The sequence below is a fragment of the Chionomys nivalis genome, chromosome 17 (genome assembly GCF_950005125.1).
Source record: "Chionomys nivalis chromosome 17, mChiNiv1.1, whole genome shotgun sequence".
Classification (NCBI taxonomy): domain Eukaryota; kingdom Metazoa; phylum Chordata; class Mammalia; order Rodentia; family Cricetidae; genus Chionomys; species Chionomys nivalis.
The window spans coordinates 35,094,454-35,118,129 of NC_080102.1; the positions used below are offsets into that span (position 1 = coordinate 35,094,454).

General features: G+C 43.7%; 1 protein-coding gene across 3 annotated transcripts in view; it reads right to left on the minus strand.

The window, feature by feature from the left end:
* Positions 1-8,168: 8,168 nt before the first annotated feature.
* The window catches only part of Xpnpep3 (X-prolyl aminopeptidase 3), a 52,742-nt gene continuing 37,234 nt past the window's right edge, over positions 8,169-23,676 (minus strand). For 2 of the 3 annotated variants that reach the window (XM_057792608.1, XM_057792609.1), the window contains 5 exons: positions 23,300-23,413; positions 19,200-19,285; positions 15,613-15,790; positions 12,306-12,426; positions 8,169-10,949 (listed from right to left, as the gene is read on the minus strand). In XM_057792608.1, coding sequence (XP_057648591.1) covers positions 10,783-10,949; positions 12,306-12,426; positions 15,613-15,790; positions 19,200-19,285; positions 23,300-23,413 — 666 coding nt within the window. In that variant the 3' untranslated portion in view covers positions 8,169-10,782. Of the gene's footprint in view, positions 10,950-12,305; positions 12,427-15,612; positions 15,791-19,199; positions 19,286-23,299; positions 23,414-23,676 lie in introns of those variants that run through there. The other variant, XM_057792610.1, reaches the window with a different exon arrangement.

Here is a 23,676-nt window from a genome sequence, read left to right on the forward strand (position 1 = left end):
GCTCTTTTATATATTTTTATTGTTTATGGAGCTATATATTTTAATCTAGTCCCTTCCCTTCCGCCCCCCCTCCCCTTCTACCCTTTCCCATGATCCCCATATTCTTACTTTTAGGTCCTCAGCCTACATATCTTTGTCCAGATTTTTGTTCCCTGCTACATATTCGCTAGGCCAGAGGCACACTCACTTATGGGATCATGTTTCGTGTGTTCTGTTAATGAGCAAGTGTCTTTGCACCTGTGCGGGGATTAAAGGCTGTGCAGAGATTGAAGTTAGGGGTTTATGTCAGGCAAACACTCTACCAACTGATTTCCTATTCCTGTATTTCTTCTTATCTCATTCATTCTTTTTATTTCATTTATTTGTGTGTGCATGTGTGCATACACTGGGCCAGAGGGGAGATATTCACTTGGTTTTCTTTTTTAATAATTTATTTATTTTTATTTTATTTGCATTGGTGTTTTGCCTGCATGTATGTCTATCTGAGGGTGTCAGATCTTGGAGTTACAGACAGCTGTTAACTGCCATGTGGGTGGTAGGAATTGAACCTGGGTCCTCTGGAAGAGCAGTCAGCACTCTTAACCACAGAGCCATCTCTCCAGCCCCCTTCACTTGGTTTTCTGAGACAGGGTCTCTCATTGGCCTTGAAGGCTGGGCGGACTAGGTGGTGAGCCCCAGATTCATTGCAGTTGGTTATGGGGTTTGAACTCATGTTCATGCTTACAAGATAAACTGGCCTTTTCGATTCAAGGTCTCTCTATGTAGCTGTGGCTGTCCTGGAATTTGCTATGTAATCCAGGCCAGCCTTGAACTCACAAGAAATTTTTGTGTCTCTATTTCTCAAATGCTGGGATTAAAGAAGCCTGAGTCTTGCTATGGAGTTTATATTGATCTGGAATTTTCTTGTTCCACCCTCACATGAAAGGGGATTACAGGCACGCACCAGAACACCCAGCTTTATTTAACTTTTTAGTTTATAATCTTTGTGAAGAATAGATTATAGAAATGTAAGATGGAAGCAGCATTAAGTAGCCAGTCCTTTGCTTCGACAGCACTAGAATGGGATTTGGATGGTTTTAAGGGCTCACTTATTTAGTTAATATTTTTAAGACAGGTTCTCCCTATGTAGTCCTTGCTGTCCTGGAATTCTCTTTGTAGACAAGGCTATCCTCAAAATCATAGTGGTCCACCTGCCTCTGCCTCCCAAGTGATGGGTTTAAAGGTGTTTGCCACTATGTGCAGTTCTCAGGGCTCCTTTAAACTGTAGAAGTCTCGCCAGGTGATGGTTTCAGCAGCGCATGCCTTGAATCCCAGCACTTGGGAGGCAGAGGAAGACGTATCTCTGGGAGTTCGAGGCCAGCCTGACCTATGGAGCTAGTTCCAGGACAGCTAGGATACAGAGAAACCCTGTCTCGAAAACCAATCGACCAAACCAAACAAATAACTGTATAATTCTCATATATCTGGATGTGGCGGCACATGCTTGTTACTTCAGTACTTGGAAGAGAGAGGTAGGAGAATTAGGGGACCACTGTCATCCCTTACTATACAAAGATTTAGGAAGAGAGGGAAGAGGCTGGGTGGTGATGGCATATTTATTTACTCCCAGTACTCAGGAGGTAGAGACAGGCAGATTTCTGTGTGTTCGAGGCCAGCCTGGTCAACAGAACTGAGTTCCAGGACAGCCAGGATTGTTGTGTAGAGAAACCTTGTCTCATAAAACAAAACAAAAAAACAGAACTGGGGTTCTAAAGACAGACCAGAACGATGAACAGATTAAAAACAGTAGCAGGTGGCAGCGTCCTCCTCCCTTTTATGGGGAGAAAGGAGATTAAAAAAAGGGATGTCTGCCTACAGTCTAACTAAAACTTACTCTGGATTGTAGATGCTGTCACTACAGGGTGTAAGGGTGAGGTGAGGTGTGGTCAGCACACCAAAGACAGGCTTGGTTAGGCAGACACTGATTTCAAATTCTGCCTCCTATGGCAAACACCTATAATCCAGGCATTTAGGAGGTGGAGGCAGAAGGATCTCTTGATTTGAAGCCATGCTGGTCTAGAGAGAAAGTTGCAGGATAGCAAAAGCTACAGAGAGAAACCCTGTCTTGAAAAACATATCAAGGGGCTGGAGAGATGGCTCTGAGGTTAAGAGCATTGCCTGCTCTTCCAAAGGTCCTGAGTTCAATTCTCAGCAACCACATGGTGGCTCACAACCATCTGTAATGAGGTCTAGTGCCTTCTTCTGGCCAGCAGGCATACACACAGACAGAATATTGTATACATAATAAATAAATATTAAAAAAGAAAAACATATCAAAACAAAAAACAACAGAGCCCTGGGTTCAATCTTCAGTACTACAAAACCAAACTTTAGTAGTAGGTATCTTTAGTTCCATCACTCAGAATGTGAAATCAAGAGTAGAAGTTTAAGGTTTTCCTCAACTAAGTAGTGAATTGAGTTTAGTTGAGCACACTATAGTGGTTTGAATAAAAATGGTCCCAGTAGGTCCACAGGGGCACTATAAGGATGTATGGCCTTCTTGTAGGAAGTGTGTCACTGGGAGCAGGCTTTGAGGTCCTAAATGGTCAAGCCTGATCAGTGAGTGTGTCAGTCTCCTGCTGCCTGCCAATCCAGATGCTGCTCCTGCTCCAGCATCCTGTCTGCCCTGCTTCCCACAATAATGATAATGGACTAAACCTCTGAACTGCAAGCTAGCCCCAGTTAAATGCTTTCCTTTATAAATGCTGCCATGGTCTGGATAAGCTGCTGGGGAAGAGTAGTTATTAACCGTGTTACTTCAGCTGGGCGGTGGTGGCACACACCTTTAATCCCAACACAAGGGAGACAGAGGCAGGTGGATCTCTGTGGGTTCAAGGCCAGTCTGGTCTACGGGCTCTAAAAGCTACAGAGAAACTCTGTCTTGAAAAACAAAAACAGTAAAAAACAAACAAACAAAAAGATTAAAACAGTGTTACTTCACTGTGAGTAGTCTGTGCCACACTACCAACCTACCATGTAAGACTGTTTAGGGTAATCAGCTTTTCTAAAAAATGGATCTGACGCCTGTATTTGATGTGGGATTCCCCTCTGTATGCTGTGAATACATTTTATTACCATTGGTTAATAAAGAAGGTTGTTTGGGCCTATGGCAGGGCAGAATATAGCTAGGCGGGAAATCCAAACAGAAACAGGGAGAAAGAAGGCGGAGTTGGGGAGATGCTAGCAGCTGCTGGGAAAGCAAGATATGAGGTAACAAGCCACGAGCCTCGTGGTAAAATGTAGACTAACAGAAATAGGTTAACTTAAACTGTAAGAGCTAGTTAATAAGAAGACTGAGTCAAACAGTTTGTAATTAATATCAAGCCTCAGAGTGATTATTTGGGAACTGGTGGGTGGGGAGAAACCTCCAGTTACATGTTCCACTGGAGAGAATTAATACTGGGTACTGTAAACGTGGTCAAAAGCCTGTAGCTAGAGAGGCTATTAACCCTAGGGGTGATGCTACTGCTGTTTTGCTAAAATGGACATCATGTGCCTGTCAAATTGCCTTCTGAATAGGTTTTTGCTCAAAGACTAGCACTGCTATCAGCTTTGGTCAGAGAAGCTTTTTCACAGTAGGTAGTAGTTAATGTTGGGACTCATGATTGGACAATGTGAAGATAAGAGATTGTTGAATGTTCATTCCTAGATGGGATATCAATATCACTTCTCTGAGGCTCAGGGAATCCTGTGGTAGAGGGAGTGAGAGAATATAAGAGCCGAATGAAAGGGTGGAGTGCTGTGGAATGCTGTCTTCCAGGTAGGACATGGCCATCACACCCTGGAGTGCTCAGCAGCTGTGATTACCTACACAAGGCTTGCAGAAATTTGGGCCCATCAACATTCCTTCATGGAGGCTCCCCTCCAAGGATCCACAGGGAGCTCATGATAGCTGGACAAGGAAGAGACATTGTCATCTGAGATGTTGCCACTAGTAAGTTGCCCATTCTTCTGCAATTGACCCCTACCCATATTCCTGTAGGTAAGCCTTGAAATTCATTAAGTATACACACACACACACACACACACACACACACACACACACACACACACTCCCAAAAACCCATGAAAGTAGAAAGAGATTGGCTGGGAAGATCCATAGGAGTGGGAAGGAAGAGAACAGAGTATAATGGATGGTGAATCAAACTACATTATTTCCAGGCTGGAGAGATGGTTCAGTAGTCAGTAATACTGACTATTCCAGAATACCAGGGTTCTATTGCTAGCACCCACATGGCGGCTTCAGTTCTAGGGGATCTGATCCCCTTCTTGCTTTCACAGGTGCTAGGCACACATGGGGTGCATAGACACACATTCAGGCAAAGCAGCCACATGCATAAAAATTTTAAAAGCACATGAAAGTATCATAATAAAACTATATGTATAATTATGTTGTTCTATTATTATAATATATAATTTATGCTAGTAAAAGAAAGAGGGCTAGAGAGATGGCTCAGATAGTTAAGGACACATGGTAGGTGTGGTAGCACACACCTTTAATCTTAGAGGGCAGCAGAGGCAGAGCCAGGTTGATTTCTCTGAGTTCAAGGCCAGGATAGCCAGGGCTACATAGAGAGACCCTGACTCAAAACAGAAAACTTTAAAAAGATTATAGTTATAAGCCAGGCGGTGGTGGCGCACGCCTTTAATCCCAGCACTTGGGAGGCAGAGGCAGGCGGATCTCTGTGAGTTCGAGACCAGCCTGGTCTACAAGAGCTAGTTTCAGGACAGGCTCCAAAACCACAGAAAAACCCTGTCTTAAAAAGCCAAAAACCAAAAAAAAAAAAAAAAAAAAAAAAAAAAAGATTATAGTTATATTGGGCATGGTGGAATATTTATGTAATTCAGCATTCGGAAGGCCAAGGCAGGAAGTTTCATGCCAGCTTGGGTTATATAGAAAGACCTGGTTTCAACAACACGAGATAAGAGAGTGGGTAAGTGGTATGATTAACATCAACTTTACCAATTACATCATGCCATTTTAGATAGTTGAGCATTTAGGCATGGTCTGCCTAAAGATGGGAAACAGATTTTTTTCTTCAATACAAGGTTTCTCTATGTAGTGTGGTTGTGATGGAGCTCACTCTGCAGACAAGGTGGGCCTCGAACTCAGAGATCTGAGGGTGCTGGGATTAAAGGCATATGCCACCACCACCTAGCTTTTTTAATATATATATATATATATATATATATATTTTTGTTGTTGTTGTTTTTTTGTTTTTCGAGACAGGGTTTCTCTGTGGTTTTGGAGCCTGTCCTGGAACTAGCTCTTTTTTTTTTTTTTTTTTTTTTTTTTTGGTTTTTCGAGACAGGGTTTCTCTGTGGTTTTGGAGCCTGTCCTGGAACTAGCTCTTGTAGACCAGGCTGGTCTCGAACTCACAGAGATCCGCCTGCCTCTGCCTCCCGAGTGCTGGGATTAAAGGCGTGCGCCACCACCGCCCGGCTTGGAACTAGCTCTTGTAGACCAGGCTGGTCTCGAACTCACAGAGATCCGCCTGCCTCTCGAGTGCTGGGATTAAAGGCGTGCGCTACCACCGCCCGGCAAATATATTTATTTTTTACATGCAATGGTGTTTTGGCTGTATGTATATCTACTTGAGGGTGTTGGGTCCACTAACAGTTGGGAGCGACCATGTGGGTGCTAGGAATTGAATCCAGGTCCTCTGGAAGAGCTGCTCCAGAAGAGTGGGTGATTTGGCTTATCAGGTGAAGATACCTGCTGACACGAGTTCTATTCCCAGGAACCACATGGTAGATGGATGAGAGAGCTAACACCCACAAACTGCCCTTTGATCTCTCCTTATCCCATGTGTTCACACACAAACAAATAAATGCAATTTAAAAAGGAAAATAAATTAGGTGGGGAGGCAGAGGCGGGAGGATCTCTGTGAGTTCAAGGCCAGTCTGGTCTACAGAGAGAGTTCCAGAACAATCACTGGCTACAAAGGAAAACAAAGAGCCTTGGAAGACACCAATTCTGTTTCCAGGATGGGGCTTGGCATGGTGTTTACCTTGGAGAATATCTTTATCTGTTACTTGTCACCAGGAGCCCGAGATTTATGGAAATATGGCCAAGAAGATGTACCATCCTTGGGTTACCTATTTTAGCAGAAGATTTTGGGTGAACATAAACTCATTGAAGATAAGGAGACCAGTCTTAGTTACAGTTTTATTGCTGTGAAGAGACTCCATGACCTGCAAGGCAACTCTTACAAAAGAAAGCATTTAACCAGGGGCTTGTTTACAGTCTCGGAGGGTTAGTCCATTATCATCATGGTGGGAAGCAGACAGGCATGATGCTGGAAGAGCGGCTGATCCGCAGGCAGAGACTGGGCCTGGCCTGGGCTTTTGAAACATCAAATTTCACCCAAATGACATATATCCTCCAACAAGGCCACATCTCCTTCAACAAGAACAGACCTCCTACTCCTTCCCAAACAGTTTCATTAACTGGGAATCAAACATTCAAGCGTATAAGCCTATGGGGGCCATTCTCATTAACAACACCACAGTCAGATTCATGAGGGCTGAAAGGTGTGGGTGCTATGGGCTGGAGACCTGTAAGGGTATCTCCAGTTGGCCAAGATCTGTTTTTCCTGCTTTGCACATTAATTTCTTTGCCTTCCTTCCTTCCTTCCTTCCTTCCTTCCTTTTTAGTTTTGTGGGGTTTTTTGTTTGTTTGTTTTTAGACAGGGTTTCTCTGTAGCTTTGGAGCCTGTCCTGGAACTCGCTCTTGTAGACCAGGCTGACCTCGAACTCACAGAGATCCGCCTGCCTCTGCCTCCCAAGTACTGGGATTAAAGGCGTGCGCCACCACCGCCCAGCGTCTTTTTGAGACAGGGTTTCTCTGTGTAGCTTTGGAGCCAAGCCTGTACTGGAACTCAGTCTGTAGACCAGGCTGCCCTTAAACTCAGAGATCCACCTGCCTCCTGAATGTTGGGATTAAAGACATGTGCCACCACCATCCTGCACCTTAAACTACTGATCCTCTTGCCACCTCTGCCTGCATGTGAGGATTATACTCCCATGACACAATTTCAAGCTGAAAATTATTTAAAAAATTATTAAGAAAACACTTATTAAATATATATTTATATTTTGTCTGCATGTATGTCTGTGCTCACTGTACATGTACTCCTGCCAGCAGAGACCAAAAGAGAGTATTGGGGCCCCTTGAACAGGAGTTACAGATGGTTGTGAGCTGCTATGTGGGTACTGGGAATCAAACCTCAGGAGGCAGAGGCAGGTAGATCTCTGTGAGTTTGGGGCCAGCCTGGTCTACAAGAGCTAGTTCCAGCCGGGCGGTGGTGGCGCACGCCTTTAATCCCAGCACTCGGGAGGCAGAGGCAGGCGAATCTCTGCGAGTTTGAGACCAGCCTGGTCTACAGAGCTAGTTCCAGGACAGGCTCCAAAGCCACAGAGAAACCCTGTCTCGGAAAAAACAAAACAAAACAAACAAACAAACAAAAACAAAAAAACACTTTCCTGTGTTAGTCACTCTTCTGTTGCTCTGGTGGAACACTATGACCAAAAGCAATTTATGGAAATGCTTACTTTGAGGGCCAACTTGGTCTACAAAGGAGTTCCAGGACAGCCAGGACTACACCGAGAAACTTGAAAAACAAACAAACAAATAAGAAATTTTTATTCGGCTTACATTTCCGAATGAGAGTTCAGATGGTGGTGAAGGGGTGGCAGAAAGCTGCTGGTTGACTGCACGTTACTTCCACACAAGAAGCAAGGAGGGAACAGCAAGTGAGATGAGGCTCTACCCTTACAGCCTGCTGCCAGGAGTATATTTCTTCCAGCAAGGCTCCACTTCCAAGGTCCTTTTTTGTTTTTTTGAGACAGGGTCTCTCTGTAGCTTTGGTGACTGTCCTGGAACTAGCTCTTGTAGGCCAGGCTGGTCTCGAACTCACAGAGATCCACCTGCCTCTGCCTCCCGAGTGCTGGGATTAAAGGCATGAGCCACCACTGCCCGGCTACTTCCAAGGTTCTATAAGCTCCCAAATAGCACCATTAGTGGGAGACCAAGAGTCCAAATACACATGCCTATCATGACAATTTTCATTTAAACTCCCAACAGGCTAAAATAAAATACACATGCCATACAATTCTGTATTATTTTATAGTATATTTAAAAAATGACAGTAACAGTGCACTCCCTTTATTGGGGAATGCTACATCCATTGTCATTGAATAGGGCCTTAAAGAGTAACAGCATTTTGTTCAAACAGAACTTATAATTGCACAAAATTCATACAAAGCATTAAGAAATGTTGACCAAGATTGTAGTTTCTGGATTCTGGTGGGTGCACGGCCTGTGGGCCTGAAGTCCAGTGGTGACCCCTGACCCATACAATACTGACAGTCAAAGCTCCGCAGTGGCCATAGGAGGAAGAAGCCCAGAGGTTTATGACCACAGGATTCTGTTACAGTGGTAGGAGTTATGATGTCATTGCCCAGGAATACATAAACACGTCAATTTAAAGAAGATTTACCAAGGTCTAAAACTTACACAGTCTATTCAGGTTTGGGCTTTAGATGTCACTTCAGGAAGTTAAGAATAAAAACCATTAGCCACACCATAAAAAATTCTCCGTATTCTCCGTGTAGTGTTCTTTATGACACCAGCTTGGGCACCCATTTAAATTTTTTTTTTTTTTTTTTTTTGAGATATGGTCTCTCTTTGTAACCCTGGTTGTCCTGGAACTCACTATACAGACCAGGCTGTCCTCGAACTCTGAGACCAGCCTGGCACTGTCTCCTGAGTGTTGGGATTAAAGGTGTGCACCACCACTGCCTGATTAAATAAGTGATCCTTTCATTTACAGTCTTCTAGTCAGTTGTGGTACTGGCTCCAACTCAGAACTCAAGTTTAATTGGCAGAAATTTCTGGGAACATTGTTATAAAGGAGGCGAAGGTACCATTTGGACTGGTGGGAGAGCTCACTATGCTTTACTTATGACCTGCATGAGCACAAGAGAGCAGGCAGGACCCATACTTCCTACTTTCAATCTCTGTATTACTATTGTTTTCATCTTTGGAACAGGGACTTACCCTGTAGCCTAGGCTAGTCTTGAACTCACAGCAATCCCCTTCAATCTAGCAAGTGCTGTGCTGACAGGTGTGTGTGAACTATGTCTGGGTACAGTCGTCTGTATTATGCACACACTCAGATTTAAAAGAAATTAGCACACTAGCTCTTAAGGTCTCTTTATCACAGAGCTTTTGAAAAAAGCATTTGTATTAATCCAGTCCTGCCCTGCTCACCATGCAAGCTGGGTTGTATAACCGAACCTGATGCTGTATTGAAACATGACTCTTTGTCATTGCTATGCCACCCTAGCTTAGAGTAGGAAGTGGACACATGGAACTCACCTTTAATCCCAGCACTTCAGAGGCAGAGACAGCTGGATTTCTGTGAGTTCGAGGCTAGCCTGGTGTACAGGAGAGCCAGGGCTGTTACCTAGACTGAGTCCTATCATGATGATTTGACATACATAGCCAGTTCAAGGGAACTGGCAAAAGGCTGGGAGGTGGTGGTGCAGGCCTTTAATCTTAGCAGGGAGGCAGATGGAGGCGGATCTCTTAGATTCAAGGTCAGCCTGGTCTATAAAGAGGGTTCCAGGACAGCTAGGGCTACACAGAGAAACCCTGTCTTGAAAAATCAACTAGCCGGGCGGTGGTGGTGCACGCCTTTAATCCCAGCACTGGGGAGGCAGAGGCAGGTGGATCTCTGTGAGTTGGAGACCAGCCTGGTCTACAAGAGCTAGTTCCAGGACAGGCTCCAAAACCACAGAGAAACCCTGTCTCGAAAAACCAAAAAAAAAAAAAGAAAAATCAACTATCCAACCAACTAACCAACCAACCAACCAACCAACCCAACAACCAACCAACCAAAATCCCCACAAAACCCCTGTAAAAATGGGCGGGTGCAGGAAGACTGGTAGTCTGAGGCCAGCCTGAACTACCTCAAGAGCCTGTCACAAAGGAAAGCAGCCTGTGAAGGATCTGAGGCACAGTGACATTTTGTCTAAGAAAAGAACCTACGAAGGACAGGAAGGTGGATGTTTGAAAAAGAATCCCCTTTAAAAACCTAGGCACTTTCCAGGTGCTGGACAACCGAATGGCAAGAAAGACCCGAGACTCTTTTGTTGGCTGGCTGGTGTTGCTGTACTGTGGCTGAATGGAAAGACTGCAGGACACGCATGCTCCCTGAGCCTGAGAGGTCCCAGAAGATGTATGGAGCTTGGCTGGGGAGGCAGAGATCACGGAGGATAGGTATTGGCCACCTGGAACACTGACAGGTAGCTTTTAGCACAGGCAGGCATTGGTGAAGAGTAAAAACACAAGCATCACACAAGTATCTAGGATACTAAGTGTATCTCAGCAGAAGTGAGGAAAGGGAGAACCTGAAGACAAGTTTTCTGCTGAATGTGTTAACTGGAATGCATGGGTATGCACAACCAAAACCGTACTTTACATCCACATGTTAAACTTCCTTGACCACTAGCTTTCCAGAATTACTGTCACTAAAGTCCTAGAAACAGACTGTTCCAGAATTTACCTTCCCAGATTTACATCTACCTAACATGAAAATGTCCTGATATATAAGGACATCCACTCATATAGCTGTGTACTCCCCACAGAACCTGTGTCTAATCCGCCACAGAGACGCTGACTACACACATAGGCAGGACGCCAGTCTGGGACCTGAGATGTGACAGCGACAGTGGTGGTCATGAGGTCCTGCTGCAGATCTGTTCAATGTCATTCATCTCTTTGGGACAATCTTCAGAAAGGATAAGAGGTGAGTCCTGAGTCACCACCACATCATCCTCAATCCGTACTCCGAGACCGCGAAACTTCTCTGGTGCGTCTCTGTCATCCTCAGGAATGTAAATGCCTAAAGAAGAGAAACAGGTTGTGTGTGACCAGTGACAGTAACCAGAAGCATGTTCACCTCTGTTACAGTTCCTTCAACTGACGGATCTTCAGTGCACTATTTCGAAGTGGTAGGAATTAAATGAACTACTACAGACAAGAGAGCTGTGTACAGGAAGCTCAGTCAAGGTGGCGGTCATTAGTTAGGATTACTACTGTTACAGCCATTTTGTTTAGTAGACTACAGATTGCATTCAACTATAGTAATACCAATCACGATTCTGTCATGGTGTAGTAGTTTAAGAAAGTCACTAATTTGACTGGCAGTGGTGGTGCACGCCTTTAATCCCAGCACTCAGAAGGCAGATGCAGGTGGATTTCTGTGGTTTCTAGACCAGCTTGGTCTACAGAGTTCCAGGATAGTCAGGGCTGTTACATAGAGAAAGCCTGTCTTGAAAAGCAAAAAACAAAACAAAACAAAAACCAAGAAACAAATAACAACAACAAAAAACCAAAAACCCCCAATCCCCCCAAACCAACCCCCCCCCAACAAAAACCCAAAAACAAATCAACAAACAATGCAAAAAGCCTTTATCAGTCATAATACACCTAATTTTCAAACTCTGGGTCCTGGTCTAAGAATCATCAATTTTTTTAATAGTCAGACTCTCCTACCAGCCCTTGCACCTCACTGTGACCACAACTTGACTTTTCCACTTGCTCAACAGGCATTCGCTTGAGTCAGGTAACTCTGTGGGATGAGGGTGGACAGTTCACTGTAGGTAGCGGGATGCTGCGACCCACCACTACTGTGAAACTATCACAAGTTGACCATGGCAAAGGCAGGATTAAAAAAATTTGTTTCTTTTTTTTTTTAAATATTTATTTATTTATTATGTATACAATATTCTTTCTGCGTGTATGCCTGAAGTCCAGAAGAGGGCACCAGACCTCATCACAGATAGTTGTGAGCCACCATGTGGTTGCTGGGAATTGAACTCAGGACCTTTGGAAGAGCAGGCAATGCTCTTAACCTCTGAGCCATCTCTCCACCCCCCAAAAATTTGTTTCTTGATATCAACTTACAGAAAGTATTTGCCATCTGATGTTCATTTGAGGAGTCAAATTAAACAAACCGTATGATCCTAAGTGAGAAAACTCAAGACAAACCTAAATATTTTATATTCTGTAAATAAAAGTAGCAATGTACCCGGGCGGTGGTGGCACACACCTTTAATCCCAGCACTCGGGAGGCAGAGGTAGGCAGATCTCTGTAAGTTCAAGGCTAGCCTGGTCTACAAGAGCTAGTCCAGGACACGCTCCAAAGCTACAAAGAGAAAAGTAGCAATGCACACTTCAAGGTTAAGCCATCCCTCACCTGGTTCAATTGTGATCACCATACCAGGCTGCAGAGGGAGTGAACGAGGCATGTCTGGAGTGTCATGGACATCCATTCCAAGGTAATGGCCAACATGGTGAGGGCAGTATTTCCGAGCAGCCTGGAAAAGATATTTGCACAGTGTTCTTAGGGCAGCGAGCTCTTACAGGGAAAAGTTGGCATGGACAAATCGATGAGATGTGGTGTTAGTAACTGCCAGTTAACCTAGCCTTGGATTAATACTCGAGAGACCGGACAAACTGCAACTTTTTTGGGGGAGTGTGGTGTGTTGTGCTGTGTGCAAGAGTGTGTGGGATGCCAGTGTGTGCACTTGTGTACAGGTACACAGATGCATGAGTGTGCCTACTGAAGCCAGAGTCGACAGTGGCTGTCTTCCTCTACAGAACTTCACCTTGTTTCTTGATTGGCTGGCTGGTCGGTTGTGTTCTTGTGTGGGTGTTCATGTCTAATGTGTGTGGAGGTAAGAACACAACCTGTTCTCTCCTCCTGCTATGTACATTCTGGGGAATGAACTCAGGCCATCAGGCTTGGTGGCATGTGACTTTTTATACATGGAACTACCTTGTCATCCCTTTTCTTGATGAGCTTGTAGCTCACTGGCTGGCTAGATTAGGGGTGAGCAAGTCCACAGAGGTTGCTCCAGTCTCCACTGCCTAGTGCCAGGATCATGGAAAGAGGCTGCTATGTTTTTTAAAGAGACAGGGTCTCTGTGTAGCCGGGGCTGTCCTGGAATTTGCTCTGTAGACCAGGCTGTCCTGGAACGCACAGAGATCCATTTGCCTCTGCCTTGGAATGCTGGGAGACAGAGGCAGGTGGATCTCAGTGAGTTTGAGGCCACCCTGGTCTACCAAGCGAGTTCCAGGACAGAGTTCCAGTTACACAGAGAAACTCAGTCGTGAAAAACAAACAAATGAGGCCGGGCGATGGTGGCGCATGCCTTTAATCCCAGCACTTGGGAGGCAGAGGCAGGCGGATCTCTGTGAGTTCGAGACCAGCCTGGTCTACAGAGCTAGTTCCAGGACAGGCTCCAAAGCCACAGAGAAACCCTGTCTCAAAAAACCAAAAAAAAAACAAAACAAACAAAAAAAAAACAAACCAAAAAACAAACAAACAAACAAAAAAAACCAACAAACAATTTTTTTAATATTACTAGTATGAGTGTATGCCTGCATGTATGTATGTGTACTCTGTACGCACCTAGTGTCCTCAAAGACCCGAAGAGGGTATCAGATCCCTTAGAACTGCAGTTACAAATGTTCATAACCCTCTATGTGTTGCTGGCAACCTGGGTCCTGTGGAAGAGCAGCCTGAGTCATCTCTTCAGCTTCTACACCTTCTTTTTCACGTGGATGCTGGGGATCTGAACTCAGGTCCTCATACTTGCATCAGAAATCACTTTACTCGCTGAGCCACATTCATGCCTGGCAAACTGTGCCATCAGCATACTTACCATGCTGCCTTCCATCCCACTGTTAAATTTATTATACACAGGCTAAGGAAAACCAGTAATAACTGATAAACAGAATCAGTTTCGGGACAAGGCTATAGCTCAGTGGTATTTGCCTACCATATGCAAATTGAGGAGTCATTTGAGGAGTCTTCAGTTTCATCCCTAGCACAGGGGAGAAAAAAATCTTTTTGGGGAAAGGAAGGCAGCAATGTTATATGTTATCCTTTCAAGTCATACAGGGAAGATATGCAGAGCAGTGGTGGTGCAGGCCTTTAATCCCAGTACCTGGGAGGCAGATCTCAGTGAATGTAAGGCCAGCCTGGTCTACAACAGGACTTCCAAGACAGCCTGAACTTATACAGAGCAACCCTGTCTTGAAAAACCAACCAACCAACCAACCAACCAACCAACCAAACAAACAAACAAAAAAGGAAGATACAAACTATGAGCACACACTTTGAATCCCAGTTCTTGGTGGGTGGAAACAGGAGAATCAGGAATTTAAGACCAGCCCAGGTTATGAGATCTTGTCCCTGCCATCAGTGAAATAAAAAAGATATAACTCACACATCTCTTTTGGGTAGCCTATTCCGGAAATCCTAAGTATTCCAAATCAAATTGTGGAATAGGCATGATTGTATATTTATTGGCTTGGATAATTCTAACAGTTAGTTAAATATTTGCTGGCCTGGCCTGGCACAGGGAATTTGTAACTTCTTCTTCTTCTTCTTCTTTTTTTTTTGACAATAGGAATCCTGGAATTCTAAAATTGGAGATGGAAGATGTCCAATGCTTGTGTGACTCAGGTTTTTGCAATTATAATGGATACCATTACATTTAGATACAGACAAAACCCATTACAGGTGTAACCCTTGGGCATTTTGCTAAAATCTCAATAATGTAACTGAATCAATAAACAGTCTCCCCTCTGATCCCCAGAATTCCCAGGAAAGGTTTAGGAGTTAACATTCTCTCCTTGTAGCCGGGCGGTGGTGGCGCACGCCTTTAATCCCAGCACTTGGGAGGCAGAGGCAGGCGGATCTCTGTGAGTTCGAGACCAGCCTGGTCTACAAGAGCTAGTTCCAGGACAGGCTCCAAAACCACAGAGAAACCCTGTCTCGAAAAACCAAAAAAAAAAAAAAAAAAAATTCTCTCCTTGTTTGCTTCCTTCCCACCCTGCCTGTACAGACTTCATTTTCTGTTTTCTGAGGACTACACTAGTCCTATAGCAGACCATGAATCAGAACGTGCTGCCACCTACTGGCAAAAGTAAGCATCAATTTCCTTTGTTTTAATCCATGTTAAAGCTAAATCCATTTTACAAGGAAATGCAAAGACAGTGTCTAAGTTTTGTAGCTTTATTAAGAAGGGTAAAAACTGAGTTGGGCGGTGGTGATGCACACCTTTAAACCCAGCACTCTGTGAGTTTGAGGCCAGCTTGGTCTACAAGATCTAGTTCCAGGACAGGAACCAAAAGCTACGGAGAAACCTTGTCTCGAAAAATCCCCCCCCCCCCAAAAAAAAAAAAAAAAAGGGCGGTGGTGGCGCATGCCTTTAATCCCAGCACTTGGGAGGCAGAGGCAGGCGGATCTCTGTGAGTTCGAGACCAGCCTGGTCTACAAGAGCTAGTTTCAGGACAGGCTCCAAATCACAGAGAAACCCTGTCTTGAAAAACGAAAAAAAAAAAAAAAGTTAGTTCTAGGACTGGCACCAAAGCTACAGAGATACCCTGTCTTGAAAAAGAAGAGAAAAACAAAAAACCAACCAAACAAACAAACAAAAAATTGAGCAGTGTGTTGGCTGTTCTCAAGGACTGGGTGAAGAGGAGGAAGGTACCTTGAAGGTGTTTTCTTTGCTGTTCTTCACAATCCCCAGATCTTTAAGCTTCTGCCCCATTAGTGCTATCATTGTGCTGTAGATGTTCTCCAAGCTTGTCCCAGGGGAGCACAGTGTCAAACACGCTCTCTGGATCTCTAGAACAGCTTCATAGAGCTCTGCCTGAGGCGCGGTGAATCTAGGGACAAGAAAACCAAAGAATACGAGTTAGGTATTCGGTAGGCAGGCCTGGCAGCAGGTGTTTTACTAGCTAGTCATCTTGCTGGACCTTCAATAGTTTAAGATGAAAGTTTACATTACTGATTTAAACCTTTTCTTCCTTTTTATTTCTTTCTGTGTTGCAGTTTGAGCCCAAAGCCTTATGAATATGAGGCAAGTACCTACCACTTTCCTTTCCAGTTTAAACACTTAAAGTTTATGAACTTCTAAACTGGGCATGGTGGTACAGGGATTCAGTGCCCAGCACTCATTAGATTGAGGCAGGAGGGCTATAAGCTCGAGGCCAGGCTGGGCTACACAGTAAGTGTGCAACCGTCTAGGATACTATGTGAGATCCTGCCTGAAAACAAAAGTCACAAAGGTTTGCTTCAGCTTTCTTCTCCTAATATTTATATATGGTGTTCTCTCTCTGGTGTTCTGAGATAGTGTCTCTGTGTAGCCCTAGCTGTCCAGGAGCTCCCTCTGCAGGCCAGGCTGTCAGTTGCTGAGCCACCTCTCCAGCCCAGCCTTTAACTCTGTCATCCTGCTCCAGTTCTGGGTTACAGAAGCACAGTACCACTCTGTCTCATACTCACTCCTTCCCAACTACTTGGACATCTCAAAAAGAGATTTTATTTATTTCAGGTTATATATGTATTCATGGTTTGTGTATGTGAATGCAGTACCTAACAAGGCCCTGTGAGCCGCCAAACATGGGTCTGCTGGAAGAGGACTCTTCATCACTGAGTCAGCTCTCCAGCTCTGAAATGTATGTCTGTCAACCAGGTGTGGTGAGGCACATTCTTACTCCCAGTACTTGAGAGGCAGAGGTACAAGGCTCTGAGTTAGGGGCCAGCCTGGTCTACAGCCTAGTCCTGAGTCTATTTTGGGGGCCAGCCTGGTCTACAGCCTAGTCCTGAGTCTATTTTGGGGGCCAGCCTGGTCTACAGCCTGGTCCTGAGTCTATTTTGGGGGCCAGCCTGGTCTACAGCCTGGTCCTGAGTCTATTTTGGGGGCTAGCCTGGTCTACAGCCTAGTCCTGAGTCTGTTTTGTGTGTATTGCTGTCACTGTTTTAGTTTTCCACACTTGATTTTGGTCAAAAGACAAGAAGCCACACCATTTTAGCTTCCTTATGGTTGATGTTTTCATGGAAATGTTTTCCCCCATCTTTTTATTTTCATGAGTTTAAGAGTTTTCATTTTTGTGCTAGGCAGTAGTGATGTACACCTTTAATCCCAGCACTATGGAGCACAGGTGGGCAGACCTCTTGAGTTTGAGGCCAGCATGACTTACAGAATGAGTTCCAGGACAGGGCTACACAGAGAAGCCCTGCTCAAAAAACAAAAACAAACAAAACAAAACAAAACAAAGGGGTGGATGTGGCTTGTCGTCAGGAATGGTGATGAATGCCTATAATTCCTATACTTAGTTTGCTTGAGAATTCATGGCACGGTGCACATGTGCAGGACTGGAGGATAAAGGATAACCTGGGAAGTCAGTTCTTTCTGTGTGACTCCCAGGAGGGTTTAAATTTAGGTCATAAAGGCTTGGTGGCAAGTGCCTTCACCCACTAAAGCCATCCCTGCCAGCCCCCCAATTTTTTTTTTAAAGCAATCTGTTGTAACTTCTCTATTGGCTTGTTAGATATACTTATTTGTATTATCTTTTTCTGGTTGCTTTAGGGGTTATGTTCTTCTGAAGAGTGATTTTCTCATGTTGGCTGGATCCAAAGCACAAGTGTTCTCAACGGGAAGCAACTAGACACTCTGCCTAGTTTACCCAGATTCTAACTGCTGGTATTTTACTGAGTGCTCTAGTGTCTTTGTAGCAAAGTTTTGTTATCAGCTAATAATTTCTGAATATTTTACATGAAGATTTGGGGATTTACTCTTTCTAGCTTCCTCTCTTCAAGAATTTCCCCCAAATTTCTGGTTTGTTTGCCAGGACCAAAATCTGTTCTCTGTTTTTTTTCTTTTTTGAGATAGGGTTTCTCTGTATAGCCTTGGCTGTCCTGGAACTCACTCTGTTGACCAGGCTAGACTTGAATTCAAGAGATCCACCTGCCTCTGCCTCAGAGTACTGAGATTAAAGGCGTGTGCCATTGCTGCCAGGCTGTTCTCTGCCATCTCAGGCTTCTGAGACTGGCTTTACACTGGTATAGTACTGTGGACTAGGAAACGCCTTTGGGGCTTATCAGAGAGATGGCTCAGTGTTCAGAGTGACTCCCTCCTTTTGCAGAGGACCTGAGTTTAGTTCATAGCACCAAGTCAGGCAGAATTACCTGTAAATGCGGCTCCAGGGCATCCAATGCCTCTGGCCTTCACTGGTTCCTGTATGCACACAGGTATATAAATTAAAATTAAATTTAAAATAATGAAGAAACTAGCCTCAGGCTGAAAACCCTAACCACTAAATCCACCTATTTTAGTTATTTTAAGAGGATTTACATGGGTTGGAGAGGCAGCTCAGTGGTTTTGAGACTGGCTGCTCTTCCAGAGGACCCGGGTTTGACTCTCAGTGCCCACATGATGGCTCACAGCTGTTTATTTTTTTTAATGGTTTATTTATTTTTATCTATTTTATGTGCATTATTGTGCCTGAATGTGTGTCTGTGTGAGGGTGTCAGAACCCCTGGAATTGGAGTTATAGACAGTTATGAGTTGCTATGTGGGTACTGGGAATTGGACCTGGGTTCTCTAGAAAGAGCAGCCAATACTCCCAACATCAGAGCAATCTCCCCAGTCCCATCTTAAAGCTGTTCATAATTCCAATTTCAGGGGATCCAATGCCCTCGTCTGGTTTGTGGGCACTACACACATATGGTGCAAAAACACACACAATTTTACAGGTTTTGATTGTTTGTTTTTTGAGACAGGGTTTCTATGTGTAACAGCCCTGGCTGTCCTCAAACTTGCTTTGTAGACCAGGCTGGCCTTGAACTCACAGAGATCTGCCTGCTTCTGCCTTCTGAGTGCTGGTGAATTAAAGGTGCGCACCACCATTACCCGGCAGGATTTACACTTTTTGCCTATAATGGATAGATACTCTTTAGTGCCTTCAAATTGTTCTTAATATTTTGTTGAGATTTTATAATCATAATCTATGAAGTGTTAATGCAACAAAGATATACTACTGTATAAGACATTATAATTAGAAGGTAAAAAGCAATAAAGAAAACCACAAATGCAAATATCAAAACAAAGTGTATGTGGTTTCTATGTTAAGCCTTTCTATGTGCCTTACATGAATAAGTCAGGCAAAAACAAAAACAGTAAAAAGCTTTGTAAAGACAGCTAACTTGACATATAAGAGCCACTTATTCAAGATACATCCTTCCACTAACTCAAATCCTAAGATCCATGGGGCATGTTACTCTGTAGATCCCTACCTGCCATTGACAGGCCATGTCCGGGTGATGTCACTCACATAGCAGGCAGATTCACAACCTCCATCAAGAAGCACCATTTCACCATCCTGGAACACAGAAAGGGAAGGAGGTAGCAATCAGGCAATCTCACAACTGCAAGTTCTTGTCTATGTCTCTGGACCGCTGGAGAAATGGCTTAGTGATTAAGAGCACTTGTTCTAGCAGAGGAGCTGGGTTTGGTTCCCCGCACTCACATAGTGGCTTACAACCACTCTCAGATCCAGTTCCAGAGGATCTGATGACCTCTTCTGATCTTCATGGGCCCATGCAGACTAACTACACACACAAATTGAGGGGGGAAAGTTTCTGGGGCCAGCAGGATGGTTCATTGAGTAAGGGTGCTTGACAATCATCATCATCATCATCATCATCATCATCATCATCATCATCATCATCATCATACGTTAATCCACTTCCTTACTAAAACACAATTACTCTTAGCATCTTTTCCTTAGGGTCTCTGTGTGTCGCTTTGGCTAGTCTGGAACTTTCTATGTAGAAGAGGCTGGCCATGAACTAACACAGATTCACTACTTTTAGCTCTTAATTTTAGCATTCCTTTTCTGCTGTCACAATATGTGTGTGAAAGAATGTTGAGTGTATTTGTCCTGATCAACTCATAACCCTTAAAGATAGGTCATATCCTTGCCATACAGAAATAAAAACAAACTTTGGCATAAAAATGATGGTATTTGTCAGGCAGTGGTGGCACACACCTTTAATCCCTCAGCACTCAGGAGGCAGAGGCAGGTGGATCTCTGAGTTTGAGGCCAGCCTGGTCTACAGAGTGAGTTCCAAGACAGCGAGGGCTACACAGAGAAACCCTGTCTGGGGTGGAGGTGAGGGTGGAGGACGGAAGAAATGGCAACAGGATTGAATAAAGTCCCTGTTAAAAGCTAACTTGGCCCTGTACAAAATACTTTATAAAACATTCACATTAGCTGGGCGGTGGTGGCGCACACCTTTAATCCCAGCACTCGGGAGGCAGAGGCAGGCGGATCTCTGTGAGTTCGAGGCCAGCCTGGTCTACAAGAGCTAGTTCCAGGACAGGAACCAAAAAGCTACGGAGAAACCCTGTCTCGAAAATAAAAAAAAAAAAAAAATCACATTATATAAGAGATACTGGAAAGACTTTTGCTTAAAAACAGATAACCCAAGGCTGGGTGTGGTGATACACACCTTCAATTTTAGCACTCAGGAGGCAGAAGCAGGGAGATCTCTGTGAGTTCCAGGCTAGCTGGTACTATATAGCAATACTCTATCTCAGAAACAAAAACAAAAACCTAGACCTGGCAATAGCGGGCTAAGTTAACAGCAAATAAGACACATACCAACACTGGTAGCTAGACCTAACACAATCACCTAGAACATGACGAAGTCGAGGCAAGGGGAAGCATGAAACAGAGAACAGAATGAAAAGGTGTAGGACACATCTATTTTAGAGACCTTGAAGGAGTAAGGAATGAACATATAGAACACAGGAAAGATGATACCTTAATTATATCTGAGACACTGACATCAGATTAAAGACATAAACGTATAGATGTAGAAAGCAGAAATAAATTAATTTACATAAAACCAAGTTGGATTTTTGGGTTCTCTATGTAGCCCTGGCTGGCCTAGAACTTACTATGAAGACCAGGCTAGCCTCAAACTCATATTAGAGATCTGCCTTGTCTTCAGAGGACTGGGATTAAAGGCACACCACACAAGCCCTCTGGCGTCTTTACTTCTTAAAGTAACTGTCCAGTGATATCTTCTTTTTGAGAAAAGATAAAGTAACTATGATTATGAAGCAGATTTAGATATGACCATGACTTAAGCAAAATAAACAAGGTGGTAGAAAAATGTATAAAGTTATCTCAGGAAAAGAAATTTAATTGCTGTAATCACTTTGGAAATGTCTATGTCTGGTATTATCCAAGATGCAAACATGCGCATCTTTCTTTTTTCTAAATATTTATTTATTTATTATGTATACAATATTCTGTCTGTGTGTATGCCTGCAGGCCAGAAGAGGGCACCAGACCCCATTACAGATGGTTGTGAGCCACCATGTGGTTGCTGGGAATTGAACTCGGGACCTTTGGAAGAGCAGGCAATGCTCTTAACCTCTGAGCCATCTCTCCAGCCCCCACATGCGCATCTTTCAACCCAGACATTCCACTATTACGTGTCCCTTGGAAGAACTTGATGCTTATATGCCAGGACACAAACAATAACATTATAAATTTGGAAATAGCATATAAATGTCTATTATCACATTAAGAAATTAAGAAAAAAATTTATAGTATTAAAGTCACTTAAAAATAACAATTATTGGGCTAGAGAGATGGCTCAGTTGTTAAGAGCACTGGCTGCTTTTCCAAAGGACCCGGGTTCAACTCTCAGCACCGACATGGTAGTTCACAACTGTCTGTTGTGTTCCAGTTCCAGGAATCCGACACCTCATACAGACATATGAGCAGGCAATACACCAATGTACATAAAAATAAATCTTTAAAAAAGTTGTGAAACAATTTTATTTTAATTAAATTACAAAAAAGAATAGAAAACAATTTTGGTTTTGTTTTTAACAAATTCCGAGAATGGGATGTCTAATTAAATGTAAATGAAATAAAAAACAAAACAAAAACAAAAAACAAACAATTGTGTTTGTGCTATATAGCTCAGTGGCCGAGCACCCAAGGCACCCAAGTCTGACCCTTAGCAACGCAAACAATAATACAAGACCCCAAAAACACTGCGCATGCCTGGTGCCCCAGCTACTCTCAGAAGGTTGACACAGAATGACAGCTTAAGGCGAGGAGTTTGCAGACAGCCTAGGCCACATGATAAGACTTGTCTCTTTAATTCCACCTCAAAAACTCTATTACTTAAGTATGTATGTATATATATATATATATATATATCATTAGTTTTATGAAACTAATGATGCTTCTATATAAAAATGTAGAATACTGTAATGTACTAATTTCCATGACTTTCTGTCTAGCCTAGTCTTACAATGGCCTTGCAGCTCAAGCTGTTGAGCAGCCACAGAGCACTCCAGTGGGACTTGTAACAGCACAAGAGGGAAGGCTATCACATCACGTCTCAGTCCTATGCGAACTGACTTAACCCTTCAGACCTTCTGCTGTTCTACACCAGTGAAACTAACGCAGAGCACCTGCAGCTGTGTGCCACTGGAACTGCTGTAAAATGGCTTCAAAGCCGGGCATGGTATGCACGCTGTAATGCTAGCACTTGGGAGAGAGACCAAGGCAGGAGGATTGCTGCAAGTCTGAGGCCAGCTTGGGCTACACAAGAGAATTCTAAGCTAGTCTAAACCATGGAGTAGCATCCTGCCAGCAATAATACTCTGCCCCTAAACATTCTGAAGTTATACAAAGTTCAAAAACAAAGTCAAATTATGTTAAGTATGTATTGGTAAAAAAAACCGAAAAACAAAACCTACAGTATGGACTAGAATGTAGCTCAGTAGAGTCTAGTATGACAAAGCCTTGGGTTCCATCCCCAGCACTACACAGAACTGGATGATGGCGTCCACCTGTAATCCTAGCACTATAGAGAGAGGCACACAAGGAAGCTCAGGATCATTCTTGGCTACATCAGACCCTGTCTCTAAACCACCCATATCAACCATCCAAAAAAGACAAAACAAAGACACAATCACTACCACAATAAATTAAAAAAAAAAAAAAAAAAAAAAAGAGCCTGAACCAGTAGGCTAAGGAAGCCCATAAAGAAATACCAGCTCAAGCAGCTCCACAGGCTGCTTCACACGCAGCACTCTGGAGGCTACCCGCCTGCTCCACCCAGTGCTGCCTCACACCCTGCCTGTGTACTACGGCTTGCTAACGTTTAACAACTATCTTTTTCACCCACTAAGTATGCTAGTAAATGTTCTTACCTGACAGGGACTAATGAAATAATATCCACAGACCATTTTAGAAATAAAAAGTGCTTTTCAATGGCATTCCATTTGCGAGGGAAGGAAGAACAGTCAGTTTGGGAAACCCGAGCCTCTTGGGGAGTGGACCACAGGGCATTCCGAATACCTTGATGAGCTGATTGTTCTTCACATAGTGCAAAGTGTTCGAGCGATTACCGCCTGCAACCACTGGTGGGTAGGCTAAGATGTCGGCACCTCGGGCCCGGCATTCAAATTCAAACTGTGAAAAAGAACAAAGTGTGACAGTTTCTATGGAACTGTCCCAGCTCAGGCTGTTTTCAACCACCACAGAGGTACTTATTCTAAGTTATTACCGGAACACTGGCCATACCTAAGCAACCATTTTATGCCATCAACTCATCACATTTCTGACTCTGATGTTCTATATTCTGGTCTATAAATGCCCTCTCACATCAATCCTGTCATCTAGCTTTAGTATGGACAGGAGCTCACGTAGCCCAGACTGACCTCAAACTTACAATA